The following is a 14878-nucleotide window of genomic DNA, read 5'->3' as shown; positions in this document are numbered from 1 at the left end:
AACTACTTGTAAATGCAAATGCCCAGCTGGAAGTTTGGGGTTCCCGTGGGATTCTTACATAAACCACCACCAGGCAGGACTCACTGCTTTGGAGCATTTTTTTTTTTTTTCTTTTGCCATTTGTAAATTTTGGAGCGTAGGCGTGCGCAGAGGGAGAGTTTGTTAATCAACTATGGAGGCTTGTTTGTTCCCTTGTCATTTCTTCCGGGGGGGAGGGGTGCTCGATGTTGCAAACACTCCACAGATTACTGGCTTTGTGTGTTGGCTAGCCATCATTATTGAGAAGGGAGTAGAGCGTAACTGAACAAGAGCCTTGGGACTCTATAGTGAGGGGGAAAGTTTGGGGTTCTTTTTTTCTTGTATTCCAATGGAAATTTTCACAGGAATCTTCTCGGGTAATTACCTTTCTTTTGAGTTCATTTATTATGACCCACCCGGTGTCTTTTTAGAGAGGGCTGGACTTAAATGTAAATGTAGGTCCCCTCTGTTTCTCAGGGGTGTGAGAATTCAGCTTTTTAGCTGATTTCAGCTTTTTTGGTTTAGATGTTGATGTTGAATTTCAGCTTTTTTGTACAACTGGTCTGCACAACAGTATTGGAAGTTTTAACATTTCAGCTTTTGCTGGCTGTTTTCAGCTTTTATTTTAACTGGCCACTCACACCCCTGGTTTCTGAAATAAGCGTACACGGTGTAAACATACTGGGGTACCGGTATCACTGGTTACCATTTGAAAAGAAAACCAAAGAGCCAGCTCCAGGGTTTTGTGTTGGCTCTGTGCAGTTGAAACTTGACCTCAAAAGGGGGAAAACTTTTCACACTTTTCCGCTCCAGAATAATGAATATTCATTTCAATCACAATTTGTGAGAAATTTTTCCCTCAGTGGGAAAATTTTCTCACAGCTGTTTTTCACAAGCGGGACAAATTTTTCACAGCTGCTTCTCAAGACTGGGCATGCTCTCAAATTTAAATGGTAAAATGGGATCGAAGAGGGCTCTTTCTGCATCGGTGTCACTGATGTGTACACTACATTATGTACATAAGAGATCCCAAAATGAAGGGTTATTGTCCATATTGAATTATACATGTAGAATAACAGCAAAGTGTATCGATGGGATATGGGTCTCATCCGTCAATTTTCAGGGGATCTTGGATGAAAATGGAGTCTTTGCTGGGGCTCTGAGAACGGTTTCCCTGGGGAGCAGTCTGTCAGACGTGGTGCGCCATCTACGCTTCCCTGTAATCTTGGCAATTTCCCTTGAATCTGACAATTAAATCCCCTCTGTCCACAGTTTTGTTTGCTGGGGATACACATTTGGCCATTAAGCGGCCATGGAGACAAATCCTGAATGCAAACATTGATTCTTTCCAGAAAGATACCTTCTTTTTCTTTTTTTTAATTTTTGTGTTTGGTTTGTCATGTTTTTGCATACTGTGGGAAAGTCTTGGCCAAAGAAAAAAAATCAAAGATTTGAAGCAAGAAGCAAAGTCTCATGGGTTGAGAAAGCTAGGAGATTTTAGAAGGATCTGGTCCGGTATGCAATCAGCCAGACTGGAGATTGGATCCGCTGCATAGAGCCGAGTTACAGCTGGGAGTTACAGGGAAGACAGTTTGCCTGGATCAGTAAACTTGCTTGGAAGAGGATTTGGCTGGGTTGGTACAAGGTAGAATTGGGCAAGAAAACCTTGGGAGTGTGTTAAGGTCCTCATACCATAGATGTACCTGTACATGTGTGTGCATATATGTAATTCCAGCAATTTTGGGTCCATTTTGTTTTGGTGTCCCTATCAGATCTGACATATGGTTTTGTAAGTTCAGAACACATTTTCTAATTTCCAAGAGTTATTAATTAATGCAAATTACCTGCCAAACAAATATGAATAGTTTGAAATCAACTCCGGTGATATTTCCAAGTCAAATAAGACTACAGGATATAAAAAGATAATAGAAACATGATAACTACATTAAAACAAGCCATCTTCCAGTTCTTTAGTGATGAAATAGCCGGGAAGATTAAAGATATCCATGTACATGCGTCAAGGCACATAGCATCTCTGCGCATGCAGACGGAATTTAAAAGCCGAAGGTCGTCACAATCTTACAGAAGGACACCTTACCTTTTTCCTCTCTCTTTTGCTATACGCGAGAGGATTTGAGGTCATAAATTTGTACCCAAACTAGTGTCACAACAAGGGGCAAGGTATTGGTTCTGCCTGAGATCACACCTCGCCATCTGATAATTGCATCTGTACTGGTTGGCACTGAGGAGTGGGATATTAACGGTACAAGTGCGCATATTAAAATTTAAAGGAAGACATTAATCTGGAACCCTGACGCAAAATTATAAGTCCAAACAACGCTCACTGAATATAGACTCTGCCACTGAGTGTAGAGAAAGAAAAACTCAACATTGTTTCAAGTGGTGTAGACTTTCCTTCTTTGTAAAAAACTGACCAGTCAGTGAAATTAAAATTTTGGCCCTTTTGTTTTTCTGTTTTCGTCTGGAGGACGGGCACACCTTAAAACCAGGCGACATGCCGTTCAGCTTCAGAGCCATTCCCAAGACAGGCAGCCGGCCAGACATGAGCGAACACGAGAAAGGTGAGTCCAAACTTAAAGGGATAACCGGAGGGGGCCTGTAAAGTTCCAGTCGGCACCGAGAGATTGAATATCGTCTGTGCCCGCAGCCGGGATGGAAAGGGAGGGGGAGGAGCTCAAGCCCAGAAACTGCTGAAGGGGTCTGGCACAGAGCTATACAGGTGGCGCAAGTGAAGCGAAGGGATTTTGCCAAGCACATCGGTAGTCAATGATGCAAACTGTTACCAAAATGTCAGGGTGTTTATTGACGCTGGTCATCGCAGTACTGTTAATCTCGTATTGATGGCAGGCCGATTTACTTTCTTCCCTGTGCCCCTTGGATGGTGACTACTGCACAGTAGCCTGCATGGTCTGCTCCTTGCAGCTTTGTAACTGTGGCGGGCAATATCTAATGCTGTTCAAAAACCTGACAAAAAAAGAGACCTTACACGTGTACAGTAGGTGCGTAATAGACTCTACACAAGACCAAACTAGTACCAGACGATTGTTATCCCAACTTTAATTAATGTATAATGTGCTAACTTCTGTGAAGAAATCTCACCAAGGTGTGTGCATTTTCTTGGTTAAGGTTTCTTTCAGATACTTTTATCTACATGTACCGCTTTCTTGCCGTAAAACAAGCTCAGAAAGAAAGGAAGAAAATCAGAATACATCAATAGACGGAAGTCCAGAATGGAGTTTTAGATTTGAAATTTCTTAAATTTGCTTGGATTTGCTGCAAACTTTGTTGTAACCCTTGTATTGGGTATTTAGATTAGGTAATTGATTAGGTACACTGTATTTGATTAGGTAGTGATTAGGTAATTGACTAGGTAATTGATTATATAATTGATTAGGTAATGGCTAGGTAATTGATCAGGTATTTGATTAGGTAATTATATAATGTATATTCAATGTGCTTGTTGGCTTATTCCATGGAGCCTCTGTACACGTAGCTGCTTGTTCAACAATTGATTTTCCAAGAAACATCCGTACACTACCTTGATTAAAATTTTATTAGTGACCCAGTAATGTCTTCCTAAATGTCAACTCTGCTCGCCCATCAAAAAGGTTTGAATTTTTTTTTCTCATGAGATGAGTACGTGTACATGTAGCTAGGTGTGGTTGTAAAGTGAATGGGTTTTTTCTTTGAAAGAGTGGTCGTATTAAAATATGCCAACATTAAGGTAATCCTCAAATTGATCGAGTCTGTCAGCCAGTTCAGCCCTTCATCCCACTCTGATTACCACTTCAGTCAGAAAATAAAATTAGAATCTGGAAATGCTATCTGTAATCTTGTCCTGTGACAGTCCCTCACCAAACATTAATTCCCCGAGTATTCTCCTGGGAATTATCCAAGATTCCCCCAGCTCCTTCCCTTCTGCACACAGAACTATGTAATCTTGCCTTATAGGGACTCTTTTGTAGTGTTGAACAGGAAAGATTGTGAAGAGTGATAAGTTTTGTGGGAAATCATTGCTGACAAGATGCATCATGAGAGCATTTTTAATCAGTCATCTTTTCCCCAAGCATAGTTTTTGGTTTACAGGATTAAGTAGGATCAAGTTGTCTCCAAGAGGAAGTGAGAGGTTTGGTATTTTACATATGCAGGCCTCTTATTTCTATCTCAAATAATGTTGATTTATCATTTCCCATTTGGAATTCCATTTCGTGTATTAGAGTCTACAGTTATCAGTAATTACCGTGAAGGTTCCAGAGAGGAAGTTGGTACAAAGAAGACTCAGTTAATGCATTGCTTGAATCTTCAGATTAAAAAAGATTTCCCTCAGTGGGCCCGTCCACTTGTCCACAAACAATTTCCTGAAAATTCCAAGCTGGTACGAGACTTTGGAATAACGTACATGTACCGATGCATGCACCTCCGCTACAACCGAAATGGACCGGAGTTCCCAAGGCAAATGCAGGGGTTTTCTAGTGAAGTAATCAGCAGATGTGTGTTTGTTCCAGTTTGGCCGCGTGATTTTTATTGACTACGCGTAATTTTTGACCCACATGTACATGTAATCAAATCCAGAGTCCTTGTCATAAGGATGTGAAATTGAGTGGTGAATCAAAACAAAGGGTTCAGTTTGCTGTCTCTACTGCAAACTAACTACATGTAACTTGGGAGAATGCAAGGAGAATGATTGAAGATTGATTTTGTTGGATTCAACCAGAATAGTGCCCACTATTTACATTGGCAGGTTCTAAAACTTATGTTAGAAGCTAATTCCACAGTCAGGTGGACCCTAAACAGATACCATTAGAGCCTGCATGAAGCTGTATATGTACATGTAATCAAATAGACAGAATTCTTAGCGAGCTCGTGAGGTTAAGATAAACTGTTATTGAAGAAATAATATCAAATACCTGTAATATAAAACCCCAGAATCAATTCATTATAAAACAACAGGACGCTGAAGAACCTGTGTAAACAACATGTCAGTTATCCCTTCTGTTAGTTCTAATGTAAGTTTTTTCTTCTTGGTGATGGTTTTGGAAAGTCTGTTTGCATATATGGAAGGCTCAGTTTCAGTATCCACTTCAGTGCTTACCTTTCTGTTTTGAAAACTTCTCAAAGATAAGAAAAAACCAGTGTACATATAGATTGACCATGTTTACATTTATCTGTTAAATTTGGTGTTGGGAGTCGGGTTTCTTGATAAAAATCGGTCGTTTGGGCAAAACCTGTCTTCGGGTATTGCATTCCACACAAGTGTTTGCTGTGAATATCTGCATGTGTGTAACCCTAGCGGTTCTTGGGGTCTTAGATTATACAGGCCCACCTGCCAGTGTACACAGGCTACGTCCTAAATTACACTGTACTGACTGCGGCTGACACGGATGTACGTGCTGGGGTACGTGTCCATGGAAAGTTGCAGCACTACTGGCTAGTGGATTCCTTGTGCCCCCATGTGACTGCCTGCCGCTGCCAAAACCTTCAGACGCCGCCGCAGGTACGGTATGGCCACGACGAGGACTGCTCAAAAGCGGTCTCCTGCTAGCCTCAGGAAAAATTCTTTAACAAGGTGTCTCAAGCCATCGCACTCCAGCGAGGATGCAATTCCAGAGCCATGACCCATTAAACCCTCATCAGCAGTGAAAGCACGCAATACTGGGGCAATTCTAAAATCACACCGGATCCTGCAAGATGAGACCGAAGGACTGTCTGTAATACCCACTCTGTTTTCCTAATTAGGAGACTGCTCTTCATTTTGACATATGGCCCTGTCAGAATTAAGCGGCCATTTAATCAGCTGCTGATGGTGGCAGCAGCCATTTCCCTCAGACCTTTGTTTTATTTCCAGCTGCAGCCAGGGTAATTCGGATGCAGCCCCATCGCTCAGTTGGCATCGCGATGAATAGGGAAGTTAAGTGAGCCGTAAACAGAGTCAACAGTTGTTATTGATTTCTGTTGTGCCTGGTTGCAAGGTTCCAGGATCGACATTTCAAAAATGATCCCGATGTCGTCGTCCTCCTCCTGCAGTGGTCAGCTCATAAGTGGAGTTTTGAGCACAAACTTGATGGCACTGGAGGTTTTTCAAATTGTTCATGAGAAACTCAGGATGTTATCTACCCCTTCAAGGATCATAACATTGTCATAATCCTAGAGTACATTGCACTCCTTTGCCCGTCTGATCAGATTCTGATCAGACAGCTAGAACTGCTATGAAATTTTTTGGATTCCCATCTGATAGCTTCAGTTAGCCCACGGGACGCCGTCATGCTAATGGACCCAAGTGGCAAGATGAAGCGATATGGAAAGGCCTACACTTGCAGTTTCGGTTTCCCCGTCCTCTCGTTTTTCCTTCTACATGCCAAGTTAAGCAAATGCCAAAAGTTGTCATGTGTAGCATAGGGAATTCATTAAGGAACTTGACAAATGAGGAAATGAACAATTTGGGGGGAAAAAAATCAAAGAGAGGAAGCCCAAATTAACATGAAGAGAATTCGTACCAACCCCAAAAAAGTTATGAAATAGTTAAGGATAAAAATCAGCGTCAGAATCAGGGGAAAAAGTTTCCGCTGGTAATGTGTAAAGGTCCTAGTGGCCTGTCGCCATGGTAACCAATCCCCACAGACAGATGACAACATTTAGTGCCATTCATTTAATAATTGGCTCCAACACCAAGTGGTACAAAAAATGCATTACCATTGACAAACACCATTATGTAAATTGACTTCCTCTTGCCAACGGTGTTCTCTTACTGTACTTTGAAGTAAAAGGTTTTTGCCATTAAAAGGCTGTGCATGGTAAACTTATGAAGCTGACAATGTAAATGGCACAGGGTTTGGACATTTCTGAGGGATCATATTTTCTTGACTGGAGGCTTGTCACGCACACAGTTTTTTCTGCCTAAGTGCTACTTTACTGTGAGATTGTTTCCCCGTTTTTTAAGAGTCCTTCTGTTTAGTTTATGATGTCATAAAACAACTAACACGTGGCAGACCAGCAGCATCTGCGGCTGGCACAGACCGAACCTTTTCATTAAAACTTATGATCCTGTAAAGCTTCACCTATTTGCTGGACGTTTCATTAAAACCAAAAGTCCACTAATACATCATCCAGTGTGGATACTGGGTTCTTCTTTTGAGTGTTATCCTCCCTTTTTTCCCCCGTCAGTCGAACCGACATCTGTTTACACACCACGCACGGAGTTGCGTGTATTTTTTCCACTGCGCCGTCATCACAGTGTATACTTTCTACATCTGGACCAGGCCCGCTTCATTTGTGGAGCCGGTAACTTCTACGGCCTGCGGACAGGCTACGTGTGTGTGAATCCAGCCACATGTACAGCCAACTCCTTCATTTTTTATGGAGTTTCCATTTTTGATCACCAGGGCTCCTCGGCCAGTTTCCAGTGGAAGTTTCTTCAGCTAAATTGTTTTTTTTTTTTTCAATTTTTGTTCTCTTTTTCCGCCTTTCTGTTCTGTCTTTTACTGCACCATTGTTGCTTGTATCATTTTTTTCTCTGCAAGATGTGATATCAATATGGTATTAGTCAGTTGTACCTTATTTGTACATTTCTTTCTATCAAAGGAAGGTACAATGTAAATGTAGAGATAAGAGTTATAGATATTTTTTCTCCATATATTACCAAATTTGGGGTTATAAACTCCTCTTGAAAAGGAGGTACGAAAATCAGTTGTTATATAAGAGCTTTAGGATGTCTCAGGAGTGTTTCTTGCAGCTTTTTCATTGGCTAAGTTAATCATCATTTTTCACTTTTGCTTGCCTTTGCTTTTTAAAACAAAAAACAAACAACTGACTGTACCAGTCGTCGCACTGCTTGGAATGTCTGATGTACATGTACGTACATGTATATGTAGTGCAGTGTTGTTTTTTTTAATGAGACTTGCACTACGATGTGTCTGAAATTGCTTGTTCAATAATCAGGCATTATTTTTTTTCCATCAGCAAATGCATAGCACTCCTAATAGAAAAAGGTTCTTGTCTCTGAAAGCTCTCGGACGTGACAAGGACAATTGAGGTTTGTCCAATGTACATTTTTGAAAAAACAAAGTGAATTAAATATGAAGTACTTGTACAAATCATTTGCAGATGGAAAAGTGAAAAGCCTAGCTTTGTTAATTGCAACATGCATGACTTCCCATTTACAAGACAGTAATAGACTTATTCTTTTGACTGGCCTTGAATTAGGCATGTGGTTCCTTGTGAAACAATTTTACGACAGATTACTGTCAATTTTGTCTTGTTATGAAAAGGCATTGTAAGATCGGTGCTCCCTTAGTGCTGACGAGAAAACGCCCCACAAATAAATGCTAGGGTGAGGCTCGAACCCATGACTGCCTGTCTGTGTGAAAAAAATGCCAGTTGACGGCTGAGTTTGTCGGTGTTATTTGGCTGGTTCTAATCAAATATAAATGTGAGGTGCACAGCATTTCCCAGAAAGATTTGAGAGTCATTACTTGAGATGGGTTTGCACTTTTAAAAAAAAAAGGAAGTTGAGTTTGCCAAAGGAAAACGGAGGGATTGTCCTATAATCCCACCCAGCCTCCTACTTCAAAATCAATCACGTCGCACCACAGTCGTATTTTTAGTTTCTTGGATTCAGTTCAGCCTGAGAGGTCGCAGTACTTCAGTCCCAGACAAGATACTCTGTCCCAGGATTAAAATAGGTATTGGAGAGGATGGAGATGGTGACTGTGTTATGAAACCAATGGCACTTTCTACCGTAGCTGCTCACATGGACATGTACTCCCAAGATAGCTACCGGTAACATGGTCAGGGAATGTTCTGATGGCTGTCGATTATAACCTTCCGTGAAACACCATGCACTGTGACATTATGTACAATATTTTAACAAGAAAACCAAGACCTTGACTTCACTTTAAAGTGATGGGGGGAGGTATGGAGAAAGGCACTGAGATCCCTTGAACAAACCCCGCTGAGTTGACATGAGGGAAGCGGTATTACATTACAGTTTTTTGGTCAATATTTGTGCTATGGTGCTGAGAAGACAAACCTTGGGCTCTCTTAATAGGTTCACAGAGTTTGCTCAAAATGTAGCCTTCGTGTACACCAGAGGAAGCTTGCCCTCACTGTGGGTGTATGCGGTATGATTCCTAAGCAGCCCACTGTCAGTTACTCTGCTCAGTCTGCTTTGCATGCATGTGTCAACTGTAGAAGGGACTAGCATGCTGATCTTTGACCTGGTTCGGTCATGGTGTAATGCCCAGGAAGTCGGTAACAGCAGTTGATTTAAATGCAGGGGAGGGTAGAACAGATCCTTGAGGTAGAAACAGACAGATTCATGTACATGTACATTCTTAAGGTCCATTGCACCTTGTTGTCACATGCAGCTGTGGTGCTGATCCAGTGGTCGGTAATGCCAGTCAGATTCTGTTGGTGGTGCAGACATTCGATGGGAGCTGTTTGATTTTGTTGGGCATCGGGTGGGTTCAGCCAGCTTTGTTGAATCTCATTCTGATAATTCTGTTGCATTCTACAAGCTGTTGCGCATGTTGGTCTCTGTTTCAGAGGGAAAAGTGAGGCTGAGTGAGCCTTCTCGTGTCACTCCACGTAATGTACATATACATGTACCGGTACAGTGGCATTACAGTATCTTCTTGATAAATAAGATCAGAAGGGCTATATATCTTGGGTGCATTCTCTTTGTTTTTTCTTGAAGATTAAAAAATAAACAATTGAAATTATGACAAGTTTCAGACTGTCATTTTGCACAGCTGCAGAGATGATTTGGGCAAATCTACTTGAAGTTGGCCAAATGCCCAGAACCTTTTGAGGGCTTCAAAAAGTGCCAAAATTAATCTTGAGAAGCCAAACTGTAAGCCAGTGAGGGATGTGTCATCAGTTTGCTTCATCAACGATGCCCTGGGAATTGGGGCCCATGTCAAAGCCCAAGTTCCGGAGCAAAGTCTGTCCAGCAGTTGATCAGACAAAGCATGGACGATGCAAAGGTTCAGATGGCCCTTAATCTGCTGTCAGAAAGGTTCCTCTGCAATTTAAGGATGTATATCTACTTCTGAAACACTGAAAACGGGAAACTTCCTCTTTACTTAATTTTTTACAGGAAACTATGAGGCATAAGGAATTGTCATTGCAATGAAAATCTTCCCCACATGTTAACATTTCCTGGTTTTATTATTCATTCATTTCTTCTGCTTCTTTTCTTTTTCTTGCCAGTGTTGTCTGACCCCAAAGTTAACCTGGTTCCGGCCAAGATCGGGTTCCTCATTCTTGCTCACAACAATCCGGACGCCGTGGTGAGTGCCAAAGAAATGCTGTATCTTCAGATGCTTTGTTCTGTCCATATTAGTTTGTCAGCAGGGAAAGCACGTATGGTGTCCATGAGGCATGGACGGCAGTGAGAGCAAGAGAGACTTCCTTCAGGAACCATTTAAGGGAGCATCGGTGAATTTAACAATTGAGAAAGTCTTCAGTTATTCAATTTTGATTGGAGTCAACTTGAAGTCCAGATCTGATTGGGGTTTCCAGCTCGTACTGTGCTGTCCTCTAGCCTTTTGCCTTCAGGCTGTCCACAGTGTGGTCTGACCTTCATCATACGTCCCAACTACTAATGGTGATTAAGTGGTTTTTAGAGAGACTGCGATTCTGTTAATGAACACTAATAAGGCAAGCGGTGACCATTAAGTGCCTCAGAGGAAGGTGGCTTTGTTTCAGGGTTACAGAACTGTAATTTTTGTTCTGTTCAGCTTAGTAAAACAAGAAACACCTTCTCACAAAGTGAAGTACATTGTGCCAGTTGTGAACCATGGTTTGTTGGTTTTCGCGTTTTAAATTGGGAGTGGGGGAGGTGGACATAAATTATTTTGAGTGTGGAGGGGCAATGTACAGGCGAAAATCCCTTTCAGGACAGGACCGATCTCTCCATCGCATTCTCAGAACTGAATTTGTCATGAAATTTTTTTGGGGTAATTTCCGCACTGTGACTCACAGGGCTTGTCACCCAGTACATTACAAAACAAACTCGAGTAGATTCAGATGGAACAGTGAATCATGTAATGTAACTGCCCGAATTGCTCCCGAGTGGCTGACTCGTCTGGCTGCCAGAAACGGAACATGGCGTCTCGAGATAAGCTCAGTAAGGGGACCAGTTGAAAGGTTTGTGTGCATTTACCGGTATATGTATGGGCTTTTTTTCCCCGCCGAAAAAGAGGGTCGCATTTATGAATGAACCAACCGCAGATTCCAGCCGCAACGCCCAAAGTGCTTGGGACAGCAGGATGCAGCAGTCTGCCCCGCTGGCGATGTGTGCCACCGCTCGGCATCATTAAAAATGGATTACTGGGAGCGTGTTTGCTGGGAAGGAAATCTCGGCGGGCCTTGGACTCTGCAGTAAATTAAATTGATCAGCATTGATATGATTGCTAGAAGATTCATGGGCTTTGCATGTGGGATGCATCTGTATAGAGTGGATTCAGAGCAGGGATTGCTTTCGCTCTGCTGTTCGGCAGTAAATTGAAATTGAACTGCTTTGATGGGCCTTGTGCGAAGCTTACTGGAACTGTCTTCTTCCTCGTTGAATCCATTTGGAAGAAGAAAACCTAAATGGCACGGCAGGCATGCTCTGTTCACAAAGGAAAAATCCCTTTTGTAATGCATTTCCGCGTAATAGCTGTGCTTGTACACCTTAACCCCAAGATGGATGTTTCCAAGAGTTTGCAAGAGTTTGAGTGAATTGCTAGACTTGGACACATTTTGAAAGTAATTTCTGTGCATTTTGTGAACAACCCGAAATATTAGTGAGCACTATTTCATTTCATAGATGATGATATTCTAAGAAATCCAAAGTTTCCAAGTTCTCTTCAAAAATTGCCCGAAAGGATTCCACAGTGTCAAATGAAGAGAGAGAGCTTCACTGAATCCTAGAAAATGGCAGGCCTTTTATTAGTGCATGTGAATGCCTTAAAGATATGTAAACTAAAAGAAAAACTGCTGGGAGATTTACAAATGCTGGCAGATTCTCAGTTCTCCCGTCAGATCCAGTGGACAGTGGAAAAATTCCCCCCAGTGCATCCAATAATCGCATCTTTCAATTGGCTGTAATGAATGGTCTGAAATTTGCATGCACCATCGATTCAAATCCACCTTCTCAAGTCAAGCTTGTTCAAAGCACCATTTTCGTACTTGTCATCATCTGTCTTTTCACTTCCTTAATTTTGGTCGGGGGAGGGGGGGAAGAAGCTGCAGTGCAGTAGCTACATGAACATGTATCCGTGAAGAGGACATTGCATACAATATACTGAGGGCAGTCACCTCTTCAGCGAAAATCCCCGCCGGCCAAACAAGTTCATATCCTGGTCCAATGAAAATTTGTCGCAGATGGGGCGAAAATTGAAGTCAGATGGAACAGTGAGCGAAAGGAAGAACTCGCTAAAATGTTTTCTAGTTGAGCGAGGCTTGTTGGAATGTTGCCGGAGATTGTGATGTCATTTCAGTGTGTGCACAGATGAGAGTCTTTCGTATCAGTGCAGCTGGGAGATTGGGCTATTGGAAAGAGAAACAATTTGTTCACAGCTCATAAATAGCATGCAGACTCTAGGTACATGGCAAGTGGATTCTGTTTCGTGTGTGAGAACTGTACATGTAACTCTGGTATTAATTTCAAGTAGAAAATCGACTATGCGTCTGAACGATTTTATATATTAGCATTTCCCTTCTGCATTTTCGGTGACACTTTTAATCAGGGATGTGAGAATTTAGCTTCGTAGCTGATTTCAGCTTTTTTTGTTTAGATGTTGATCTTGAATTTCAGCTTTTTTGCACACTTGGCCTATACAAAAGTACATGTACATGTATGGGAACTTTTTACATTTCAGCTGTTTGCTAGCTGTTTTCAGCTTTAATTTCAAGTGGCCACTCACACCCCCATTTAATGAAAGGTTTTCCCTTTCTTTAATCATTGAAAATTTGTGCGGTGAATCAAAGGCAGAATTTTGACTCGCAGTTGGAATCGGAATTCATTTCTAACAATTCGAACAAGTCGCCATCGTCGAATACCGGGCTTGTGAGTTGTATTTCATTGCATTCATCGCATTGTTGCTTTAATAGCCAATGGCCTGCCACACGTCCACCTTTATGTATGTCTGCCCGCCCAACATATCCACCGACAGCTTATAGTTCAGAGGTCTGAAGCATATGTGCAGAATGTGTAATGCATACATGTACCTGCCTGGGAAAGCATCAGCTTCTCTTGAATTAGAACATCGAACGTTAGTTTTGATCTCCTCACGATCCAAGCTAATGGGCCCCATGGGATCGGAAGGAGGACATGAAGCCCATGGAAAGAAAGAAAACTAGAACCATGATCAATTATGTTCAAGTTCGGGGGTTACTTTATTGAGCATGCTAGGTGTAAGGCTCCAGGGTGGCTCCAGGGTAGCTCCAGGGTAGCTCTAGAATTCTTAAAGAGCTTTGGAAAAATGGTGTGTGCGTAATAAGGGTTTCTGTTTCGGGCTCAGATATGTACATGTGCTTCAGAAGATATCTATGAAAGCTTTGAGTTAAAAAAAAGCTTACCCTGCCATTTGATATTTTTTCCCTGAATAGCATGATCAGCCAACTCGGAAATGGAAAGGGAAAATGCTACTTAGTTGGGAGAAAAAACGGATTGATTGTGAGAAGCCACTTCAAGTTTGTCCAACTTGAAAAAAGGCTAGGAAAGTGTCCCTAGGTTTGGGCAGTGCTGCTTGACAATTGGAACCAAAGTGATCCTGAACTCAGGTGCAGCCGAGAGAAGTTGTATCTTCAGCCACTGCCTCGTCTGTCACCCTCTGCCTCGTCTGTCACCCTCTGCACTGATTATGACATTCATAATGACAGCAAATGTATCCTTGGCCACGACATAAACTTACATGTAGCAGGCGTAAACTTTCATTCACGGTATAACATTTATTCAAGGTAAATCAAAGAGGTCGCCGTGAGAAAACATTGCTGCTCTGCCGGTATTTTTCACAGTCTGGCAATCCTATTCTGTGCCCAAGTAGGAAAATAACAAGCTGTAAATCATTTATACCCCTTCTGACAGTGGTCTCAGAGTTGTAATAATGACGTCAAAAATGGTCCAGTCTCTGCAAACTCATTTCCCGGAACTGAAGCCTTCCGAAATGTGTGCTGGGATTTAGGCCTATGTGTACATATACTGGTACTTGTCAGGACAGCTTACAGTCAGAAAAGTGTTGATCCAGGGATGTATGTCCACGATTCTCCTTATCTCCCCTCATCAAAAACTGGGCCCCAAAAAACAACAGTTTTGGAATGAGCAAACACAGGCTACAACCTTTGCAACATAATCCAGGTGACTAGAGTTTTTCATCACCTTGGCAATGATGATGTAGAGGCGATGGTTTGGTACGGGATGCTCTTTTCAGGTACCTGAAGGTAATCTGGGATGTTAGTGTTGTGCCTGCAGACTTGTGCAAACCGGGCCACTTCAAGACGGAGCAGACTCCTGTATAACCTCTACTTCGGTGTTTTATGCCGAGTTGCAAATCTTCACACCGACACGCGTCTTGCTGGCATGATTTGAAGCAGTGGTGTGAATTTGCAGGCACGTGAAGGCTTAACACCTTGATTTATGTGTTGGATATATTCCCAACAAATCCGTAGGTGATATGCCCCAGCACCAGCACTGGTCGAGAAGAGCTACCGCATATCACCTTGCTCATTTTGTGGAGGAGATATTTCTGCAATCGTTCGAGCAAGCACCTGAAGACATTTGACACTTAAAGGTCCACAGTGAAGAGAAAAATCTTAAATAGACTTTCAAAAATGAAGAACAGAGGTGAAATCCCTG

General features: G+C 42.1%; 1 protein-coding gene across 2 annotated transcripts in view; it reads left to right on the top strand.

Moving 5' to 3' along the window:
- The window catches only part of LOC110983369 (uncharacterized), an 85031-nt gene that overhangs the window by 34380 nt on the left and 35773 nt on the right, over positions 1-14878 (top strand). For both annotated transcript variants that reach the window (XM_022242585.2, XM_022242586.2), the window contains exons 4-5: positions 2507-2600; positions 10246-10325. In XM_022242585.2, the coding sequence (XP_022098277.2) occupies positions 2507-2600; positions 10246-10325 (174 nt within the window). The remainder of the gene's footprint in view (positions 1-2506; positions 2601-10245; positions 10326-14878) is intronic.

This window comes from Acanthaster planci, linkage group LG13 (assembly GCF_054643075.1).
Source record: "Acanthaster planci isolate LZ-2023a linkage group LG13, COTS_SCS, whole genome shotgun sequence".
Lineage (NCBI taxonomy): Eukaryota > Metazoa > Echinodermata > Asteroidea > Valvatida > Acanthasteridae > Acanthaster > Acanthaster planci.
Note: the sequence above shows the minus strand (reverse complement) of the source record. Positions and strands in the feature narration are given on the sequence as shown.